The sequence below is a fragment of the Neomonachus schauinslandi genome, chromosome 8, assembly GCF_002201575.2.
Source record: "Neomonachus schauinslandi chromosome 8, ASM220157v2, whole genome shotgun sequence".
In the NCBI taxonomy this organism is placed as follows: domain Eukaryota; kingdom Metazoa; phylum Chordata; class Mammalia; order Carnivora; family Phocidae; genus Neomonachus; species Neomonachus schauinslandi.
In genome coordinates, this window is record NC_058410.1 from 115,988,160 (window position 1) to 116,011,524 (window position 23,365).

Below are 23,365 nucleotides of genomic sequence, written 5' to 3' on the forward strand. Positions count from 1 at the left end.
ACACATGCCTTCTCTCTCTCTATCAAATAAATAAGTAAATAAATCTTTTTGATTTATTTTAAAACATTTTATGAAAAGCTTTAATTAATTAATTTATTTGATAGAGAGCACAAGCAGGGGGAGAGGCAGAGGGAGAGGGAGAAGCAGGCTCCTGCAGGGAGCCCGATGTGGGGCTCGATCCCAGGACCCTGGGATCATGACCTGAGCCGAAGGCAGACGCTTAATGGACTGAGCCACCCAGGTGCCCCTAAATAAATCTTTAAAAATATTTGCCATTTGGTTACATGAACATATACATATATAAAAGTCAAGGTGTACACTTGATTTGTGTACTTTATGTTAGGTTGTGATAAACATTTTAATAAAAATATACCATTTGCAATAACAACAAAAATATAAAGTACTTGAGAATAAATTTAACAATAGGTGTGCAGGCCTTTGTGGATAAAATGATAAAGCTTTATTGAAAGATATTGAAAAAAATTTAAATTAATGGAAAGAGGGCGCCTGGGTGGCGCAGATGGTTCAGCATCTGCCTTCAGCTCAGGTCGTGATCCCAGGGTCCTGGGATCGAGGCCCACATCAGGCTCCTGGCTCAGCGGGGAGCCTGCCTGTCCCCCTGCTCATGCTGTCTCTCTCTCTATATCTATCTATCTCTGTGTCTCAAATGAATAAATAAAATCTTTAAAAAATTTTTTTAAAAATAAATTAATGGAAAGGCATACTATGTGCTTACAGAGAAAGACTTGATATTATAAAGATGTCAGTTCTCTTCATGACCTTGGTGTTGGGCTAAGGGGGACAATAAGAGTTCCCCATGCCTAGTCTTGGTAGAGTCTCACCCATCTGCTCATCTCAGGAGCAGGCTGAGTGGAACTGCCTTTGGTAGTCCTTTACTCCTCCTCTGAGATTTCCTCCTGCAAGCTGGGGAGGATTTCTTACCTTTGAAATCACATTCCTGAAACCCTCATCCCTTCCTCCCCCTGCTTCTCTTTCTGGCTTGTCTGGCAGGTTCCTTTTTTCTTGCCCAGCCCTTTGCAAACCTCTCCACAGATGGCAAGGTGTACAGTAAAGTTACCTGGATTGTCTAAAAGATGTCAACCCTTCATCCCCCCATCCTACCCTAGCAAATTCTTGTGTTCACTCTCCGGGAATGTGTATTACTTGGGCCCTGACGCTTGCAGGTATTTTGCCTCTGTTACCTTCACCCACAAAATTGGTTGTCACCACCTTGATCCTCAGACCCCTTGTTCTCAGAGTAGGGTGATGACTGAACAATTCTGTGACTATGCTAAAAAGCACTGATTTGTACACTTTAAAAGGTGAATTTCACTTCTTAAAACTATTATGAAAAGCTTTAATAGGTCCTTCAGTTTTCAAGTACAATTCATTCAACATTTCTGAAGTGCCCACTTATGTCATACCCTGTGCTAGGCTTTGATGAAGACAAACATAATCTCTTTCTGAGCTTCCAGTTTGGGAGTGAAGGGGAGACAGACAATAAAATATTACTATATGGTAAAAGGAAGACAAGTGCTGTTAGATCACCTTTCTCAGAAGTGAGGAGTTGAAGAAAGATTTCCAGAGAAGGAGTTCATCTCGGCTGTGAGCAATGAGATAAGTAAGCATGCGGAAAGAGCAGCTTCCATCTTGACGGGAGTGGAGATGTGGTTACATGCCAGGAGCTGAGGTCCCAAAGGTTGGGTCTAGTTCTGTGGGTCTGAGAGGACCCAGCCAGAGGTGGTTTATTTCCCCCAAAATTGTTCTCCCTTTATCCCAGAGTGTTATTTGGTAACACAACCAAGACATAGATAGTTACCAGTTCTATTAGGGGGAGACCCACTCATTTCCACAGGAAGTCATGGGGAGGAGTAGGTTTTGTGGTTTATTCTGGAGAGGAAGGCCTCCAGTTTTTCCCAGAGCATTCCAGCACTGCGGTGACTCCCGGGTCCTTGTCTACAGGCTCTAGGGGAAAGGGTGCAGAGGAGCTCTCCAGGGGCCCTTACACACTCACCTCCTGAAAACACAGCGGAGGAGGAGCCCTATTCCAGGCCACTTGCCCCGAATCCACAAGTGACAATTATGGGTGTTTCTTCAGGCACAGAGATTTGAGTAGCCTGTGGTAGAAGAACATAACTACCATTAGGTCTGAGGTGCACTATCAACCTTTTGTCCTCCAGGGAAAGAAGTACTTGGGAGTCGGAGAAAAACCTCCATATTGTCTGGACTGAGCAGGAAGTGAAGACCAGGCAATTCAAAGCAGTCCAGGGCAGGGGAGAGTACTTTTACATTTTGTACCATACAAATACCTTACACAATAAGATAAAAAGAATGAAAAGAAAATGAATGAAATATGTGTCAAAGTGGCACCCCCATACATAATTGCTGGGAGTATAAATTGGTACTTCTTTCCTAGAAGTTTAGGAAACTCCAAAATACCAACACCTCTTAAAGTAACACTCCAATTTAAGAATTTAGTTTAAGGAAATACTCGGAAATGCACACAAAAATTTACAAAAATAAAGTGCTGCCAACAACCAAAATTTCCACCAGTGGGTGATTTTTTTTTTAATTTCTTTTTTAATTTTAAGTAGGCTCTACACCCAGTGTGAGGCTTGAACTCACAACCCTGAAATCAAGAGTTACATGCTCCAGGGTGCCTGGGTGGCTCAGTCATTAAGCGTCTGCCTTCCGCTCAGGTCATGATCCCAGGGTCCTGGGATCAAGCCCCGTATCTGGCTCCCTGCTCAGCTGGAAGCCTGCTTTTCCCTCTCCCACTCCCCCTGCGTGTGTTCCCTCTCTCACTGTCTCTCTCTGTCGAATAAATAAGTAAACACTTAAAAAAAAAAAAAAGAGTCACATGCTCCATCAACTGAGCCAGCCAGGCACCTCCCTGGTGGGCCCCTGGCCCCTCCCAGCCAGGCCCCTCCGCCTATGGATGATTATTAAATAGAAGATGACAAAGCTATATTACATGATGCAAATATAATTGACATATACTTCTAATAACATGTATCTATTACATATAGTATACGTATTGGGGCAGTGCATCTTCTATGTGTGCTCTTGCCAGTGATCCAACCCCGGGCCCAAACAGACCTAGCACCGCCCTCAGGGAACTTAGAGTCAATTGAAGAGACAGACCTTAAACACAGGGCCATACCATTTGAAGACTCTACAGTAACAGGTGTGGCATAAAAATAAATTATAAATTTTAAAAGACCGTAATTCAACTTTGGTTCAAATCAGTTACAAGTGACGTGATACCTAATGGGAAGCGTTGCAAGAAAAGAACTTCGTTGACATGAGGGCTTTCAGTGCAGCTTAGGTTCAGATATAGGTACAGACAGTAGGTATCAAGGTTACAACAGACCAGCATCTGGCCAAGGGAAAGAAGCTTTTTTGAAATTAGTTTTAGGCATGCTCTGTCTCTAGTCAAAGAGTAACTATTATTTTATTTTATTTTTTATTTGTTTTTTTCCATTCCATTTTAAAAAGTGGGATAAATGTGGAATTTAAGAAACAAAATAGAAGATCATAGGGGAAAGGAGGGGAAAATAAAACAAGATGAAATCAGAGAGGGAGACAAACCATAAGAGACTCTTAACAATAGGAAACAAACTGAGGGTTGCTGGAGAAGTGGGGGGGTGACGGACATTAAGGAGGGCACGTGATGTCATCTGATGAATTTTATGCGCAACTGATGAATAACTGAACACTACTTCTGAAACTAATGATACACTATATGTTAATTGAATTGAAATAAAATAAAATAAAAATAAATAAGTAAATAAATAAATGAAAGTGGGATAAAATCAGGTAGCCTCTGTGATAAGCTACTTTTTTTTTTTAATTTTATTTATTTGACAGAGAGAGAGACAGCGAGAGAGGGAACACAAGCAGTGGGAGTGGGAGAGGGAGAAGCAGGCTTCTTGCGGAGCAGGGAGCCCGATGCGGGGCTCGATCCCAGGACCCTGGGACCATGACCTGAGCTGAAGGCACCATGACCTGAGCTGAAGGCAGATGCTTAACGACTGAGCCACCCAGGCGCCCCTGTGATAAGCTACTTCTAACTCCAGAAGTTATAACCTAAAATTTAAGGCTTTTTTTTTATTATTATAGGAAATTGCATTTGTCAGACTATTTGTTATGACAAATTGTGTTTGTTCACTTCAAGTTAAAATTATATTTGTTATATGAAGTTATATTCGCACATCAACCTTATGTTGATAGCCCCCTGTTGGAGACCTTGCCGATTTTGTTATAATCATATCTGCATATTATCTTGCCAAGTTAGATTCCAAATCTAGAGTTTCCCTCCTTGTGAGTTATTCAAGTAAAAAAAAAATGGTATTATAGCACATTTGCTTTCAAAAACACATCATTGCTTCTGGATCCTCCACAAAGGAAAGCATTTAGGATGTAAGGTACATGAAGAAGTCCACCCCCTTGCATATACACTACATTCAAAATTGTGTTTGGAAAAAAGAGGATGCATAAGAAAAAGAGTAGGGAAAAATAATCAAAATGCAAAAGTTTTCACTATTTTCAAATGTCATGTAACATGGTTATGATACCTAGTTACCCCGAGATGGAGGATTAAACCTTGCCCCGCCCCCATGATATCCGTTGAGATGTTTTTGAAGACACAAAGATTGGATGGGGAACATTGGAAAATTCCTGTTCGCATTATTCTACCCAAGGGTAATAGAGATTTTTAGTCCATGTGGTAATTATTTCCCCAGTGACTTTCCAGTTCTCAGAGAGATAAGAGAGCTCCTGACATTAACTACAAACAGATGGCTGGATTCTCTTTTGCTATCTCTTCTTCTCCCTGCTCTTCCAGGCTATCCAAACACAGCTAACAGCACAGATTTGGAATAGCAACGGAAGCAATATGGGGGATGAGAATGCCCCTCTGACACTGGGCCTGAGGGCACTTTCAGAGGCCAGGCCCCATCCAGGCTCCATCTCAAACTGGTATAGGAATGTTCTTTTTCACGATGTGTCCGGATCACAAAATTCCACTACTACAAACCATATGGAATGAACGTCCTAGAATTTCTCATAATGGAAATTTTCATATCCAGACTGGGAAATAACTGGTCATGTAAGTAGGGTAGAGATTGGGCTAGAAGAAAGAAATGTGGCTTTCTATTTTTAAAGTCATTTCTTCGATGGGAATTGAAAGGTGTTAAATAAAAAGGGGGTGAATGCACATGGTCCTTGTCTTGAGAAGGGAAGACCTCCCTCTCCAGTCTCCAGTCCCAGTTGCTAAGGAGGCATCACTTACCACCACCACACCCTCCATCTGCATGGATAGGCCTCCCGGGAGACAGCCTCTCCCCAAGTAAGGTTCATTATCGCTCTAAAAAGCAATGTCAAAAATCCAGGGAAGATACACCCTTTAAAGTAGGTCTAAGAAACCATCATCTTCCTTTCTTTGGTCAGTGCTCCTCAGAAAAAATTAGTCATAAAAGAAATAAAAAAGTGTTACTACACTTAATAATGTCTTGCTTCATTTTTATGCAGGATGCAAATTCAGTGTAAGAAGCACTCTGATTAGTAACTGCTTCTTCAGCAAGGTGGCAGTAAGTGGTCTCCCTCCCCCTGGACTTTGAAATGCATTACCTGGTCAACTTGGGCCTGGGTGATGCCAAGAACATCAACATCCAAGGGTCTGGAAGTTGTAAGACACTGCACTCAAGTGTATCTAGTAGGGAAGGAAGTCCTGGAAGAGTTTTATGGAAGAAAATTGATTCTTGATCCTAGAGAAGAAGTGGCACAAGAAGCAGATAATATTCTGAAGGATGCTGATATCAATGGTTCTGGTTGATGATCCATTTGGGGCCACAACATACAGTGCTCTTATTCTGAGAGCAACAAAACTGGGAATCTCTTACCAAGTTATTCAAAACGCTTCCATAATAAATGCAATAGGCTGCTGTAGTTTACAGATGTATAAATTTGTAGAGACAATTTCTATTGTTTTTTTGGACAGACACTCAGAGACCAGAAAGCTTCTTCAACAAAATGAAGAAGAACAGACAGAACAGCATGCACACACTGTCCTTACTAGACACCGAAGTAAAGGAGTAGTCTTTGGAAAATCTCATCAAAGGAAGACCTATGAACCTCCTTGGTAGATGAATGACAACCAAGCAGCACAACAACTTCTAGAGATTGTTCAGAATCAAAGAATATGAGAAGAACCGGTAGTCACCAAGGGGGTGCTGTGTTAGCTTAGCCAGGGTTGGAACTGAGGGCCAGAAAATTGCAGCCAGCACTTGCAGCAAACATGTACTATGCACTTGCAAGGACCATCACATTCCTTAATTATCACAGGGAACAACATGCATCCGCTGGAGATGGAGATGCTAAGTCGGTTTTCCATTCTAGAAAATAGCTCTGAATCCCGAAGTGTTGATGGACTCTGAACATAGACATTTTCTATTGTTAGATGGTTAATTTCAGTCATATATGCCTCTACACATGTTCATATAACAAACTGAACAGTTCTTTTGGTTTATCTACTAAGTATAAAACAAGTGACCAAGAAGAAAGCTGTTGACTCAGTCATTAAAACACAAAAAAGAAGACTTTATTGCAGGCCAGTTGCGGCACGGAGCCAGGGGCACAGCTGTGCACGTGCCACACTGTGCTGGATGCTGGGCACACAGCAGAGACAGGACGGACACAGTCCCTGCCTTTTTGTTTGTTTGTTTTTTAAGATTTGATTTATTTATTTGAGAGAGAGAGCGAGCGCGAGCATGAGCAGGGGGAAGGGCTGAGGGAGAGGAGAGCCCAACTAGGGGCTCAATCCCAGGATCCCAGCATCGTGACCAGAGCTGAAGGCAGACACTTCACCGACTGAGCCACCCAGGTGCCCCAGTCCCTGCCTTTTTGGAAGTTCTCACCCAGTGAGGAGTGCAGATAGATGAGCAGATAGAGAGGCAATGACAAGAACTAAGAGATCATGGATGTGACATCCTCAGCACAGCATATACAGTAGTATGCATTCTCTTCCCTTTGGATGCCAGAATCTTGAGAGCACTAAGTGCAATGTAAAAATGCATTCACTTTGAGATTTGTATTTAGCTTTTTGAAGTTTTCCAAATCTAGTTAGTGAGCCCTTTGCTAATTAAAAACAGGCTTCCATTCTTCAAAGAAAAATTCATATCTGATCTTATATTTTATTTTTTAAGACTTTATTTTTTTTAAAGATTTTATTTATTTATTTGAGACAGAGAGAATGAGATACAGAGAGCATGAGAGGGAGGAGGGTCAGAGGGAGAAGCAGACTCCCTGCCGAGCAGGGAGCCCGATGCGGGACTCGATCCAGGGACTCCAGGATCATGACCTGAGCCGAAGGCAGTCGCTTAACCAACTGAGCCACCCAGGCGCCCTTTAAGACTTTATTTTTAAGTAATCGCTACACCCAACTCACGACCCCGACATCAAGCGGCGCTAGCTCTACCAGCTGAGCCAGTCAGGTGCCCATTATATTTTCTTTATAAAGAAAGCCTTTAAAGAGGTACCTGGCTGGCTCAGTTAGTAGATTAAATGACTCTCGATCTTGGGCTTGTGAGTTCAAGCCCCAGGCTGGGTGTAGAGATTACTTAAAAATAAAATCTTAAAAAAAAAGAGAGAGAGAGAGAGAGAAGTCCTTACATATGTTTGTTTTTTTTCTCTAAGTGAGGACTTTAATGAACTGAACATTATTCGTGACATCAAAACCAAGCATAATATATATGAAATTATCATTTTAGGTCAAAAGAAAATCCAAGAGGAAGGGGGTGATGGCTGGGTACCCTGCGCCGCGGGCTCAGAACTTGAGTGGAATGACCGGCCAGTACTTGGGCTGCTTCCTGTCACCGTGGGCTCAGAACTTGAGCGGAATGACCGGCCAGTACTTGGGCTGCTTCCTGTCACCGTGCTTGTCGAAGCTCAGCTGCACGGCGGCCTCCATGGCCTGGATCTTCGCGGCACTGTCCCCATACAAGCGCTTCATCTCGGCCTTGCGCCGCTCGCCAGGCCTCTGGGACGGGGGCTCCCCCGAGCGGCGGGTGCTGTAGTACAGGCCGTGGTCGGCGTTCACGGAGCCGTCCAGGCGCTGGGCGTCCAGCTGCTGCTGCCGCCGGCGCTCTTCCCTGTGCCTCTCGGTCTCGGCGAAGTACTGGCGCGGCCCCTCGGTGATCTCCATGTTGCTCAGGTCGCACTCCACGCCCCCATCTGACTCGGACTCCGCCTCCTCCGTGGCGGGCCAAGCTCGGCGTTGTCTTGGGCGGGCTGGTGGATGCTGCCCAGACCTTCTGGAATGTACAGAACCGCAGTGCGAGTCCGTGGAAGCCGGGAGATGGTCACGAGAGGGCCGAGGAGATTTGGCCTTGTTAGTGTAAGAGCTTTGGGGAAGAGCTGCAGGAGGGAAGGACCACGGGCAACTGAAATACGATTCCACGGCCTTCCTGTGGGCACCATGGTGGCTTCGCATCCAGGCCATCGCCTGATGATAGTGTCGCCTGTATCTTGCATATACTGGATGAAAAGACCAAGGCTCAGTAGCTTTCCGGGATGCCACCTCTGCTGCCATCTCTGATTGTGGACGTCCAAATGGGCACTGAAACTCTTTGGGAGTGTCTCCTACTCTTGCGGCACACGTCTTCATGGACTGAACAGCAGCTTTCCTCCTAATGGGATGGCGGAGCTCGTGGGCTCGTTGCTCGCGGATCTCGGGCGGTGGGCGAGCAGGGGCCTAGTTCCCGTGAGGAGACAGAAGGGGCGCGGGAGGGAGGCGCTGTTGCCCGGGAGACCAGACCTTACATATGTTTTTCTGTCACCATGGCTTAAACGGTCCAGTGTGCTGCCCATGTCCATATGGCCAGACTTCTCCAAGGCAAACCCAGCTACAAAGCTTTTTTAAACTCCTCAAAACTGCGGGGCTCCTGGGTGGCTCAGTCGGTTAAGCCTCTGCCTTCCGCTCAGGTCATGATCCCAGGGTCCTGGGATCGAGCCCCATGTCGAGCCCCATGTCGAGCCCCATGTCGAGCCCCATGTCGGGCTCCCCGCTCAGCGGGGAGCCCTGCTTCTCCCTCTCCACTCCCCCACCCCGCATGTGCTCGCTCTCTCTCCTGCTCACTCTCTCTCTCTCTCTCAAATAAATAAATAAAATCTTAAAAAGAAAAGAGGGTCCCTATTGCCCCATAGAGGCACCAACATTTGCTATACCAGACTCATATTTGCTAATTTGATGGATGTAAAATGTTATCTCATTGTTACTTTAATTGGCAGTTTTTGTTTCTTCTTTGCGGAGTTGTCTTTTGTACTATTTTCACTTTTTCTGTTGAGTTTATTGTCTTTTTCATATTGATTTGAGGAGATTCTCCATAAATTCTAGATAGTAATTCTTAGTTATATGCCTACATATGATGTCTCCTATAACATGCCTTTTGTTATTACTTTAATTTTTGTAATAGCAATATATTCACCTGTATTTCAAAAGGCACACAAAGATAACCAGGGTTCTTTCAAAAGTTAAATACAGAATTACCATATGACTGACCAAACTCCAGCCAAGTTCCTCTAAACCCTTTCCATCTAGCCCTATAAAGACTTAAATACCAGCATCGTTTCTAACAGCTCAAGGCCACATCTGAGGATGACCCTTGCCCTGCTTAAAGTGCCTGCCTGAGAAAACTCAAGGCTGCCAAAGAACTTACTGTTTGTTCCAGCCAATGCCTGAAGGTATGCCCCTGCCTCCCAGCCTCTGTGGGAGGGTAGGAGCCTAACTTGGATAAGCACCAGTTAATAAACCCAAATGGATGTCACGTGGACCAACCACCCCGCTTCCTGCTTTTTGTAATTCTTCACTTCCACTCTACAAAGTCGCCACTCATCCCTCCTCCCTGTTCTCTCATTCTCCCTTTTAAATGCCCAGTTACCTCTGTCCAAATCAGAATTAGTTTCATTCATGCTGGCCTCTTTTCCTTACTGCAACAGTATCCTACTGACTAGACTTTGTCCTTACCACTTTAAGTAGGGTCCAGTTTTGTGTATGCAACAGCAATTTTACCTGAGAAATAAAAGCATATGTCCACACAGAAAATTGTACAAGAATGTTTATAAGCAGCACTATAATAGTCAAAAGGTAGAAACAGCCCAAGTGTCCATCAACTGATGAATGGATAAACAATTTACGATATATACATAGAATGGAATAGTAAGGATTCAGCCATAAAAAGGAATGTAGTGGGCGCCTGGGTGGCTCAGTCGGTGAGCGTCTGCCTTCGGCTCAGGTCATGATCCTGGGGTCCTGGGATCGAGTCCCACATCGGGCTCCTTGCCCAGCACAGAGCCTGCCTCTCCCTCTGCCTGCCTGCCCCCCCCCCTGCTAAAAAAAAAAAAAAAAAAAAAAGGAATGTAGTACTGATACATGTTACTTTGATGAACCCCGAAAACATTATGCTAAATGTAAGAAGCCAGACACAAAAGATCACATATTGTGTGATTCCTTTTTTTTTTTTAAGATTTATTTATTTATCTTAGAGAGAGAGAGAGCATGAGCAGGGGGAGGAGCAGAGGGAGAGGGAGAAGGGAAGCTGACTCCCCAGTGAGCAGGGATCCCAATGCTGGACAATCTCAAGACCCTGAGATCATGACCTGAGCCAAAACCAAGAGTGGGAGGCTTAACCAACTGAGCCATCCAGGTGCCCCTGTATGGTTCCTTTTTTTTTTTTTTTTTTTTTAAAGATTTTATGTATTTATTTGGGAGAGAGAGAGAGCGTGTGCATGAGCAGGGGGGAGGCAGAGGGAGAGGGACAAGCAGACGACACCCGCTGAGATCATGACCCTGAGATCATGACCTGAGCCAAAGTCAGACCCTCAACCAGTTGAGCCACCCAGGGGCCTATCTGTGATTCCTTTTCATAAGATATATACAGTCTATAGGCAAATAGGCAAATCCACAGAGATAGAAACCAGATTAGAGGTTACCAGGGGATGAAGTCAGGGGGAATGTGGAGTGATTACTTAATGGATATGGAGTGGTTTTATGGGGTGATGAAAAAGCTTTGGAAACTAGAGAAAGGTGGTGGTTACATAACATTGTGAATATGCTAAATACCTCTGAACTGTACATTTTAAAATGGTTAACTGTATGCTATGTGAATTTTACCTTTAAAAAAAAAGGTAACCATGGGGCGCCTGGGTGGCTCAGTTGGTTAAGCGTCTGCCTTCAGCTCAGGTCATGATCCCAGAGTCCTGGGATCGAGCCCTTTCCCTGCTCAGCGGGGAACCTGCTTCTCCCTCTCTCCGTGCTGCTCCCCCTGCTTGTGCTCTCTAGTGCTCTCTGTCAAATAAATAAATAAAATCTTAAAAATAATTTTTTAAATTTTTAAAAAGTTAACCAATAAAAAGTCTCCCTCATAATCCTATTGTTTGGCTACTCTGTTATCCCTTCTCAGGGGCAATAAATGCTTTGTTGTTAACTTATAATGACTTATTTATTTTTATTTTATTTTATTTTATTATTTTATTTTATTTTATTATTTTATTTTATTTTATTATTTAATTTTATATTTGACAGAGACAGAGAGCACAACAGGGGGAGCAGCAGGCAGAGGGAGAAGCAGACTCACCCCAAGCAGGGAGCCTGATGCGGGGCTCGATCCCAGGACCCCAGGATCATGACCTGAGCCGAAGGCAGATGCTTAACGACTGAGCCACCCAGCCGCCCTATTTATTTATTTATTTTTTAAAATATTTTATTTATTTATTTATTTTTAAAGATTTTATTTTTATTTTGCAGAGAGAGAGACACAGCGAGAGAGGGAACACAAACAGGGGGAGTGGGAGAGGGAGAAGCAGGCTTCCCGCGGAGCAGGGAGCCCAACGCGGGGCTCGATCCCAGGACCCTGGGATCATGACCTGAGCCGAAGGCAGACGCTTAACAACTGAGCCACCTAGGCGCCCCAAAAGATTTAATTTTAAGTAATCTCTACACCCAACATGAAGCTCGAACTTATGACCCCCAAATCAGGAGTTGCATGCTCTTCCGATTGAGCCAGCCAGGTGCCCCAAAAGAGTTCAATTTTAACACAGACAAATTTATCAATCTTTTCCTTTTGGCTTGTGCTTTTCAGGTATTTTATTTCAGAAATTCTATTTTATCCCAATAATCTACTGTCCTATATTTTTCTCTGAAAGCTTAAAAGTTTTGCTTTTCACATTTAGGAATTTAATCCAGCTGGGCTTCCTTTTTCTGTATGGAATGAGGTAGAAATCTAGTTTTATTTTATTTTTCATATGGATAACCAATTGTCTCAGTGCAATTTATTGAATACTCAATTCTATCCACAGAATAAGGACAGCGTACTTGTGTCAGTATATATGCATGATTATCCGTATCTATGCGTAATTATCATCTTTAAGCTTTCTATTCTGCTCCACTGCTCTATGAGTTTATCCCTGTATCAATACCAGACTGTCTTAATTACTAAATAATTGCTGTAATTCTTGACATATGGTAAGACAAATCCTCAAAGTTATCTTAGTTGTTCTTGGCCCTTTATTCACCCATATAAATTTTAGAATCAGCTCGTGAAATCCAGAAAAACTGTTAGTAAGGATTTTTATTAGAATTGCATTAGATTTACAGATTAATCTGGGGACAGTTGACACCATTGTAACATTAAATCTTCTCATCCATGAACATGGTGTGTCTCTCTGTTTATTTAGGTCTTCTTTAGCACCTTTCAAGAAAATGCTATAGTTTTTCTCAGAAATTTCTTGAACATTTTTGTTCAATTTATTCCTAGTTATCTTAAAATTTTTATTGTAATTATAAAAGGGCTTTTATAAAATTATATTTTCTTACTACCTGCTGCTTATTTAAAGAAAACCAATTGTTTTGCTTATTAATCAATTCTAATAATGTGTTGGTTTTCTAGTAGACAATAAAATCCTTATAAACAATACAATAATTATTTATGGGTTCCCCCCCTTTTTTATTGTCAGGTTAGTAGTACACACACACACACACACACACAGCTTGGTTAGATTTATGAAAATCTTTTCCTTTTTAAAAAGATTTTATTTATTTGAGAGAGGTAGAGAGAGAGTGCGAGCAGGGGGAGGGACAGAGGGAGAAGGAGAAGGAGGCTCCCCACTGAGCAAGAAAGCTGCTGCGCTGGGCTCAATCCCAAGACCCTGGGATTGTGACCTGAGCCAAAGGCAGACACTTAACCGATTGAGCCACCCAGGCACCCTGATTTGTGAAAATCTTGTTTAGGATTTTCCCGACTGTGTTTGTCACTGAGATTAGCCTATAGTTTTCCTGTCTTAGACTGTCTTTGTCTAATGTTGTTAACCAAGTTATATTAAGTATTATAAAATAGTTTGAAAATATACTCTTATATACTCTTTCTCTTCTCTGGAGAAGTGTATGTTGTTTTTGTTTTAATGTTGGTTATAATTCTGTATCCAAGTAACAGTTTCATGGGGCACTTTTTCTTTTTTTTTTTTTTTTAAGATTTTATTTATTTATTTGAGAGAGAGCACAAGCCAGGTGAGGGGCAGAGGGAGAAGTAGACTCCCCACCTAGCAGGGAGCCCAATGCAGGGCTCGATCCCAGGACTCTGGGATCATGACCTGAGCCAAAGGCAGATGCTTCACTGACTGAGCCACCCAGGCACCTCTGGAGCATTTTTTCTACCATAAGAAAGAATTTATACCAAACAGTGAACCCCTCAGCCCCCAACTCTTTAATTTTTTTTTAAGTAAGCTCTATGCCCAAGGTGGGGCTTATGCTCATGACCTGGAGATCCAGAGTTACATGCTCTACTGACTGAGTGAGCCAGGTGCCCCTAATTTTAAAAAATGTTTTTTAAGGCCCCCCACTTTTTTACTGGGTTGATTTCCACTCATCCTTCAGTTCTCATCCTTAGGAAGCTCTTTACTGCATCACCCTAGATTAGCTGTCCCTGTTCCATACTTCTCATAGCACATTTTATTTCCTCTATCATAACTTACTTCATATTTCATTGTAATGTCTTAATAAATGTTAATATTTTCAGCTGCATGAAGGCAGGGACCTAATTTTTTGTTAACCACTACTCCAGTTTTTTTTTTTTAAGATTTTATTTATTTATCTGACAGAGATAGCGAGAGAGGGAACACAAGCAGGGGGAGTGGGAGAGGGAGAAGCAGGCTTCCCGCAGAGCAGGGAGCCTGATGTGGGGCTCAATCCCAGGACCCTGGGATCATGACCTGAGCTGAAGGCCGACGCTTAATGGCTGAGCCACCCAGGTGCCCCACTACTCCAGTTGTTAGCACACTGATGGCACAAAGTTGGCCATCAATATTTGTTGACTAGTTACGTGAATGAATAAAAGAAATAGCCTCAAAATGGGACATGAATCAAGTTATCCTTAGATATGGGTAAATTTGAGCTCCCTATGAAGGCCTTCTGCTTCAGAGCAAGTAAAAGATAAGAACTAAGAAAGACCCCACAGCCCCAGCTGTGGAAGTAGAGGTCTGTGGGTGGAGGCGGATGACCCATCCTGGACCCTCTGTGCAGAAGCCCAGTATAAAAAGATAGTGATAGCACAGACGTGTCAGCACCAGGGACCCCAGCATCACTGGAGGTCTGTTAAAACCCTGGGCATTCGGGGCGCCTGCGTGGCTCAGTTGGTTAAGCGTCTGCCTTCGACTCGGGTCATGATCTTGGGGTCCTGGGATTGAGTCCCACATTGGGCTCCTTGTTCAGCAGGAGCCTGCTTCTCCCTCTGTCTGCTGCTCCCCCTGCTTATACTCTCTCTCTCTCTGTCTGATGAATAAAAAACAAACAAACAAACAAATAAAAAGACAACCCTGGGCATTCATCATGCCACTTGAGGGCCAAGTGCTATGTAGGGTCATGGGGAGATACTCTCACAGACAAGACACTGGGGATTGGACAGGGGTAGATTTCTCTTAATAGGAGAAGGAGTCCTTCAAAATATCAGTTTAAATTTATATATATATATTTCACTGTGTGACAAAATTGCATCCAAACCTGAGAAATTAGATTACACTTTCAAAATTCCCAAATCCTCTCAAGGCAGAGATGGCTCACTCTCTTCTGTGGGGAGGTAGGGAAACCTCACTCACCATGTCCTCACCCATCTGACTCATGCTCAGTGACTATCATGTTTATTCTGCATCTATATGTCAGTACTAGGAAGTGCCTTGGACAGAGGTATGAGAAATCTACTTACTGGAAAGACATGATATCCTGGGTATCCAGGCTGATCTGTCTCATGTGACTTTGACTAGCTTAGTTAGCCCTTTGAGCTTCAGTTAGTCTAAATACACTGACCAACAGACCTCTAGACTTGCAGTGAGAATCATCAGGCTCTGATCCTAGATTGTGGTTTGTTCATTCATTCAGTAAACCTGCCTGAACACCTCCTGTGTGGGATATAATTGTTCGGTCAGTCCCTGGTATCTACCTAGACAGCTCTTTCCGTGTGACCCAGAAATCTTGATCTATAGAATAGATTTGAAGATTGATGGTTTAGGCCTGCTATTTACCAAATTTCCTTTTCATCCTTTCAAAGAAGAACAGGGGGGTGAAGGGAGCAGGTTGTTTTAAGTGTGTAGGTTGATTAAGTCGTTGTGTGGGGTCACCATCACATAACATCTCTCCCTGCATAAAACCCAGGGAAACCCCAGGACTAGCCCTCCATCTGAGTAGCCTCTGATGCCTGGTCCTGACTCTTCTCTGAGTTGTATGGCCACAGGGCCAGACCAAAGCCATGTTCGTATTTTTTTTTTTTAAAGATTTTATTTATTTATTTGACAGAGAGAGACACAGCGAGAGAGGGAACACAGCAGGGGGAGTGGTACAGGGAAAAGCAGGCTTCCTGCCGAGCAGGGAGCCCGATGTGGGGCTTGATCCCAGGACTCTGGGATCATGACCTGAGCCGAAGGCAGATGCTTAATGACTGAGCCACCCAGGCGCCCCCCATGTTCGTATTTTTTACTGCTACGCCCAGACTTTCTCCTTTTTCACCATGGAGGCATTTAACTGCATTATCCTTTGAATCAGCTGACATGTATGTTAGAGACTTCAGACTCACACAAGACTTGGAAGACAAGGTATCATAGTAAAGTAAAAGCATGTGCTTTGTAGACAAAGCTTGGGTTCAAATCCAACCTCCAGCACTTACTTCTCTAGGCCTCATGGAGAAATAGGACTAATAAGAGTCCAGTATCAGTTTGGATGCACTCAGCTGCAATAAACAGAAAATTCAGCTAACAATAAAGACATTAAATTGTTTCATATTACAAAAAGGTCTAGAGGTAGGTGTCTGCTAAAGACCTTCAACTATATCATCCAAGACCTAGGCTTTCCTCATCCTCCATCATGCTTCATATGCTGGCTTTTTGGGTCCTCTGTGATGCTCCACTGATACTCTTCGCACAAGGGAAACTTTGCTCCTAAACTGCCTAAATTAATTTGGGAATATTGCTGTTTGGGGAGGGCGTGAGGAATGGGCAGGGGACAATGGTCCTGTGGTGGTTTAGATTGTTATTCCCCATTCTTTGCTTCCTCTTTATTTAAGTATACACTCATGCCCTTTGCTATGTGACTTTCTTGGGCCAATAGAATGTCATAAGACATGATAAAAGCCGATACTTTAAACGTGCTTTTGTGTTGGGATGCCTGGGTGGCTAAGTTAGTTAAGAGTCTGCCTTCGGGGTGCCTGGGTGGCTCAGTTGGTTAAGCAACTGCCTTCGGCTCAGGTCATGATCCTGGAGTCCCGGGATCAAGTCCCACATCAGGCTCCCTGCTGAGCAGGGAGTCTGCTTCTCCCTCTGACCCTCTTCCCTCTCGTGCTCTCTATCTCTCATTCTCTCTCTCTCAAATAAATAAAGGAAAATCTTAAAAAAAAAAAAGAGTCTGCCTTCGGCTCAGGTCATGATCTCAGGGTCCTGGAATCGAGTCCCGCATCAGGCTCCTTGCTCAGTGGGGAGCCTGCTTCTCCCTCTGCCTGCCCCTCCCCCTGCTTGTGCTCTCTCTCCCTCTCTGATAAATAAATAAACAAAATCTTTTTTAAAAATGTGCTTTTGTGATTTGACTTGGCCTCTTACACCCCTGTGATGTGTCAAGAGAAAAGCAAATTCCAGATATCCACTGCCCCTTCAGCTTGGGCCCCAGATTAAATAACTGAACATAACCAGGAGCTTGAAGTTCTACCACTTCCTGTTAAGCCCAGCTTGGATAAGCCAAACCATAGTCAATTTCTACTACCAAAAGCATGAAAACAGATCGTTTCTGTTGTAAACCATTGAGATTTTGGAGCTGTTTGTTGCACAGCAAAAACTGACTACTGCAGGCCATTCTGAGGACTCCACCAATGTCTAAGCCCTTTAAAAGAATCAATGATCTTACCCCACAATTCAGAGATGTGGAGAAATAGTTTATTTGTAAGTAATGTGGTTTTTCTTACAACCTTCATCTACTGGGTAGCATTAAAAGCTGGAGTTGTTTCAGTGCAATACCATAGAATAAACAGGCTGTTCAGATACTTTTTAGTCTCTATAGGTAAAAATGCTCAGAGTCTCAGATCTCTCACAGGCCTTCCCTCCTCTCAGGCTTCTTGCCAAGTAGCTGTTGGGGGTGCATGGAGAGAGAGATGAAGCTTAAGTGATATCCTCAGGATGGGTATAAGAGAAGAACTGGGATCCTTGTGCTCTCAGTGCGCCCTTTGGTTTCTCTGGTTTATGGGCCATGGTCATGTTCACCCTACTGGCCTTTGGCTAAAGTCACATCTCTCTTGTTTAGGTCTGATCTCACTGGTACTCTCTAGCTGACTCAACCTCCCATAGCTCTGCAAAGCCCAGGGGACCCCTTGAATTTCTACTATGTCCCTCATCCAGCCCCTGACCCAAACTGTCCAAACTACATGCTTCCAATTCCCCTTTGCCAACTTCCTGCCACACCATGGCCCCATGACAGGCCCATGGCTCTCAACTGAATACTCATCACTGGGGAAGGACTGGAAGTACAAACTAGACCCTATCTCTCTGACAGTTCACCCTGCTTTGCCCACTTATCAAATTGGGCACCAGTTTGTGCCAACTTCAATGATTTCTTCTATTTGCTGGATATTTCTGAAGCCATTTCCCCAATTCCAAGTTAAACCTCTTTGATTCTTATCTCACTCTCACCTCCCAGCTATCTTCTTCAATGTCCAAGACAGGAAATGGCAGGCTTCTCTTTTTTCCTTTCATATATCCTTGGCTTCCTGACTCTAGTTGTCACTTCGGAAGACAGAAGTTCCTTTTGGAAACAATCCTTTGATATAGGTGTGGTCATCATCATCTTGGGTAGACGAGGAAATCAAAGACAATAGACTAAATTAGCCCCTCCTTTGGTAGAAATTTGAATCTAGGTTTGGATCTTGATCTTAAATAAGAACTAAGTGAATATAGAAAATTATTTGTCTCTCACAGAGTCTAGTTTTCAAGCCTATTGTCTTGCTGAAAAATCCTATTTTGAATTTCAATGCATATTAGCTTTTTCTTTTCTTTTCTTCTTTAAGAGGCAGGGAGGGTCAGAGGGAGAGGGAGAAAGAATCTGACGCAGACTCCACACTGAGCGCAGAGCCTGATGCAGGGCTCAATCCCATGACCATGAGATCATGACCTGGGCCCAAACCAAGAGTCGGACACTTAACAAACTGAGCCACCCAGGCGCCCCTCTTTTCTTTTCTTTTAAAAAAAGATGTATTTGTTTATCTTAGAGAGATAGAGCAAGGGAAGAGGCAGAGTCCCTGATGAGCACAGAGCCCAAGACGCATGGGGTTCGATCCCAAAACCTTGAGATCATGACCTGAGCTGAAATCAAGAGTTGGATGCTTAACCGACTGAGCCACACAGATGCCCCTCTTCTCCTCTCTCGGTATTCCTGCTGAAACAATCTGAACCTCCTCACAAGCAGATTGATGCCATAACCAAATAAGGAGGAGGTCATTTCATTGCTAAGGGCAAAGAGAAAAACACATTAATAGTTTCTAAGGATTGAAGCCAACAGTGAAACTCATGCCAGTTCCCTGCTCTACTTGACTTCCCTACTCTGAAGTCCAGTGAAGTTTGTCCAGCTCTTTGAGTGTGGACATGAACACATGTGTCAGTGTGTGTGTTTGCTTATGTGTGACAATGTTGAGAAAAATCAACTCTCCAATTATTCTTTCTTTTTTTTTAAGATTTTATTTATTTATTTGAGAGCGAGCGAGAGAGAGAGCACACAAGCAGGGAGGAGGGGCAGAAGGAGAGGGAGAAGCAGACTCCCTGCTGAGCAGGGAGCCGGACACAGAGCTTGATCCCAAGACCCTAAGATCATGACCTGAGCCAAAGGCAGACACTTAACAGACTGTGCCACCCAGGTGCCCCTCCAATTATTCTTTCAAAACTGTTCTTATGCCAGAAGTCTGGCTTTTAAAACCCCAAAGCAAAAAATTTGACTCATTTATAATTGGTATTAACTATTATCATTCCTTTCTTGAGATAAAACCAGAACCCTTGTCTTCTGTGTTGAGAATAGGGACAGGGGTTACAGGAAAGATAGGATAATTGGTTATATTTTGAAGATCTTTTATCTCTAGGATCTAAGTCAATGGCAACAGAAAGAAGAGAAGGCAGTAATGGTGACCCAACCAAACTGCCACTGAGCTGTCTAGCCCTCTGGTTCCTCTTTCAACTTCCTTGAGCCATAATCCTGGATCCAATAACCTCTGAATGCAGCAAAATGAAGTCAAGATATTTTTGAGTCTTAACCATATGCCCAGCAGTATGTTATGTACTTTCATACACATTACCTCATTTTATTCTCAAAGCAATCCTTCAAGGTAGATATTAGCATTCTCACTTTTTAATGATGAGGGAACAGACTGAAAGAAGTTGAATAACTTCTCCAAAGCCTCACAGCTAAAACATGAAAGAGGTGGGATTCAAACCCTATCCCCTGTGATTTCTAACCTCATCATTCTTTCCTTATATTAAGGTACCTCTTGAGAGAATGTGCCAGTACCACATGGGGAGGATTCTATAAAGATGAGCATTTTCTTTCTTGTAAGAGTTTATTTTTAAAACAAGTATGAAAGTGAGTTTACTTAACCTGGCTTTAAACTAAAGGCATCAGACTGAAGCCACTGTTAAAAAAATATCACAAGTGGAGAGGAACCAATGTATTAGAGGGAGCTCATACTGGGATGTGTCAAAAAGCTACCCAATCTGGCAGTAATGTTTGGCATATTTCCCACTCTTGTTAGGCTTTTGAAGCCTAACAGTAAGTAAAGAAAACAATGCCTAGGTTCATATTTTTTTAGAGATTTTAAAAAATTCTAAAATGCATATTTTCTACCAGACCAGTCTATGCTTTTAGCTGCCCTGCATGTTTAGCTCTTTTTGAACACAGTCTAAATGTCATCAGACCTCCTTGGTGGGTAGAGGAAGTCCCTCAAACATCAAGAACCCAGAGTTCTTCTGGTTCAGTTTGGTCATCTATTGATGCATAATAAACTGCACCAAAACTTGGTGTCTTAAAATAGTAATTGTTTTATTGTTTCTTACAGTGCAGTGGGTCAGGAATTCTGGCAGGTCATAGCTTGTTTCTGATTCATGTGATGTCTGCTGGGACTGGAATGTCCATGAGGGCTTCTTCACTCACATGCCTTGAGCCTCAGCCTGGAGGGCTCAAGTGGCCAGGGGATGCAATTGCTCAACTGGGGTCATACATCTGAGGCCTCAATTCTCATTGTTCCTGGCTTCCTCAGTTTTTTATTGTGAAATCTCAGGGTCCCTCCCTCTCTGTGCAGCCTTTCCACACAGTCACTCCAGCATAGTAGATAGACTTCTTACCTAGAGACTCAAACTACCAAGGTTTCTTTACGCTTAGGCTCAGAACTGGGTCATAGTCACATCCACTGTAACTTATTGGTTACATCATGTGACAGGGCCAGCACAGGTTCAAGGAGAGGGGACCACACAATGTTGTGAATATGGGGAGGCATCCTTTAGGGGTCACCAATGCAGCAGACCACCATAGGTCTTGACCTACGTCAGCCAGTCTGGCAGAAATTTCCCTCCCTTGGTGTTTTTAGATGAGCCCACAAGAGGCATTATGTGTGTGTGTAAACATCAGCTGTAGCCACCATGAAGTATCTGCCATGTTCCTCCTCTCCTTTCTGGTTCAATGCTCATAGTTTCAAAGCTGCTAAGGAAGCTTTGCTGTTAATACGACTGATACCCTACAGAAAATGCCATCAACCAATCCTCAGAATACCATATTAATGCTGGGGTGTGTGACAAACTGGGACAATAAGCCCTACAGTAGTAGGACTTGTGTCTGGAGTCCTTGACATCTCTCAGGAAACAGCTCCTTCTGCTGATGAGCTGGGACCTACGAACCACTGGCACTCAAACTTGTATTGGGGCTTGGGGTGATGGCGAGCAGACATCACATTATCCCTTTCTCTTTCTCATAGATACCAAGCAAAAGTTCAGTCAGTGCTCTCAAGCTTCTAAAGCAATAAAGAAAGACAGTAGAATAGGAAGACATCTTCACCAGCCAGACAAGATGCCGTTACTCACATAACTTTGTGATAATCTGAGAAGTTACTGAAGTGGAGTTCTCCCAGTCAGTTGGAGGTAAAATGTCACAAATGTCTGTAATAAAATAGTAGGTTATAAAAGGACACAGAAAGAATTCTGCTAAGGAATTCTTTTTTTTTTTTTTAAAGATTTTATTTATTTGAGAGAGAGAATGAGAGACAGCACAAGAGGGAAGAGGGTCAGAGGGAGAAGCAGACCCCCTGCTGAGCAGGGAGCCCGATGCGGGACTCGATCCCGGGACTCCAGGAACATGACCTGAGCCGAAGGCAGTCGCTTAACCAACTGAGCCACCCAGGCACCCTAAGGAATTCTTTTTAATGATCAAAATCACACAGCAAAGAGAATAGAAAAGGAGACAACAGCAACAAAATGTTGGAAACTGGAAAGCTGAAAAGCAAGTGGTAACTAATTTAGCAGACCAGAGAGAGCTGGGGAAAGCAGAGCAGCAACCAAATTTACATCACAGCAGCTGCAAAAGGAATCAGTGACACAGTCACCTATGGAGGTGAGTATGGGGCCACTTAAGAAGCAGCTGAACCCCAATACCTCTCCTCTGAGAACAGGTATGTGACTTCCCCTCCCAAACTAGTAGAAGTCTAAGAATTTATATCCTAGAAGTTACCAAGTAGAGAGTCTCTAGACTAGAGGGCACCAGACAGCAAGGGTGTCATCCTAAAATAGGAGAATGTGAAAGTTTAGAGTTTTCCACTGAAAGTTGAGATTCACAGCCTTTTCCCCCACTTAGGTCACAGAACTCTGGCAGCCAGACTGGAACCCTCCAGACAAGAGATTGTCTAAAAAATATGACAAGGACAAAAGAAAAGACCTAAAAATGCAGATGGGTGTATCCAAGAATAGCCCAGGTAGGTCACTACTCCCACCCGTATCCCCTGGGCAGTTCTACTTCAGTGTACTTCTGCTGACTTCCAAGTGCCAGCGTCTGAGTCTCCTTGCCTGTGGTCTCTCTCCAAAGCCAGGGAAAGCTACTCTGCTTAGGAATATGGCAGGCCAGAAGTGTTAGGGAATTAATAACCTCCCCACCGGGAGTGGCTCTCAGTCAATGACTGTCAGGATTTATTGTATGAATACCCTATTTCCCTCACCCTTGCTTGCAATAATTCTGAGGTGTGTGTTTTACACCATTTTCTCAGAATTTCTCCATAGGATTAAGCCATAGTCATTCTCAGTTATAGCTAGCATTGTGGCAGCCTTCTCTTCTCTGTCTTAATTCCTTGCTCCCTACTTGTGTTTCCACTGAGTACTTCCATTAGAATACATGTCTCAGGGTCTCTTTTGAGAGAACCCAAACTAATACAATCACATCAAAATTGAAAATGCCCGTGCAAATTGAATAGAACTTCTAGTCAGCTTTGTAGTGCCCCCTTCTAAATATAAAGTCAAGGATGACCAGAAATTTAAGAAAAAATTCTGTCTTGAAATATGGAGATCAAACAAAACAAAAATAAAATAACGTGGAGGAAACAAAGACTAAAAAGGGGGAAAAAAACTTACCAAAAAATCTATTATTAATATCTTCAAGAGAATTAAGAAATTAGATTCATGAAATAAGAACAGAAGATTATAAAAAATAGCATTCAGAGAACAAAACAAAGCTCTTGAAAATAAAAAAAAAAGGGATAGCGGAAATGAAAAACATAATATGGAAGATAGACAAAAAGAAGATAGGGCACCTGAGTGGCTCAGTCATTGG

The 23,365-nt window shown here is 43.2% G+C and overlaps 1 protein-coding gene and 1 pseudogene across 1 annotated transcript; one reads left to right on the top strand and one right to left on the bottom strand.

Moving 5' to 3' along the window:
• Positions 1-5,622: 5,622 nt before the first annotated feature.
• LOC110575586 lies at positions 5,623-6,437 on the top strand (annotated as a pseudogene).
• Positions 6,438-7,882: 1,445 nt separating this feature from the next.
• LOC110575584 (gem-associated protein 8-like) lies at positions 7,883-8,704 on the bottom strand. Its single transcript, XM_044917562.1, has one exon. The coding sequence runs from the start codon at positions 8,663-8,665 to the stop codon at positions 7,883-7,885; it is 783 nt and encodes a 260-aa protein (XP_044773497.1). The 5' UTR covers positions 8,666-8,704.
• Between the last annotated feature and the right edge of the window lie 14,661 nt (positions 8,705-23,365).

Excerpts from the sequence above, each read along its gene's own strand:
- LOC110575584 (XM_044917562.1), bottom strand. The coding sequence starts at position 8,665 with ATGAAGACGTGTGCCGCAAGAGTAGGAGACACTCCCAAAGAGTTTCAG.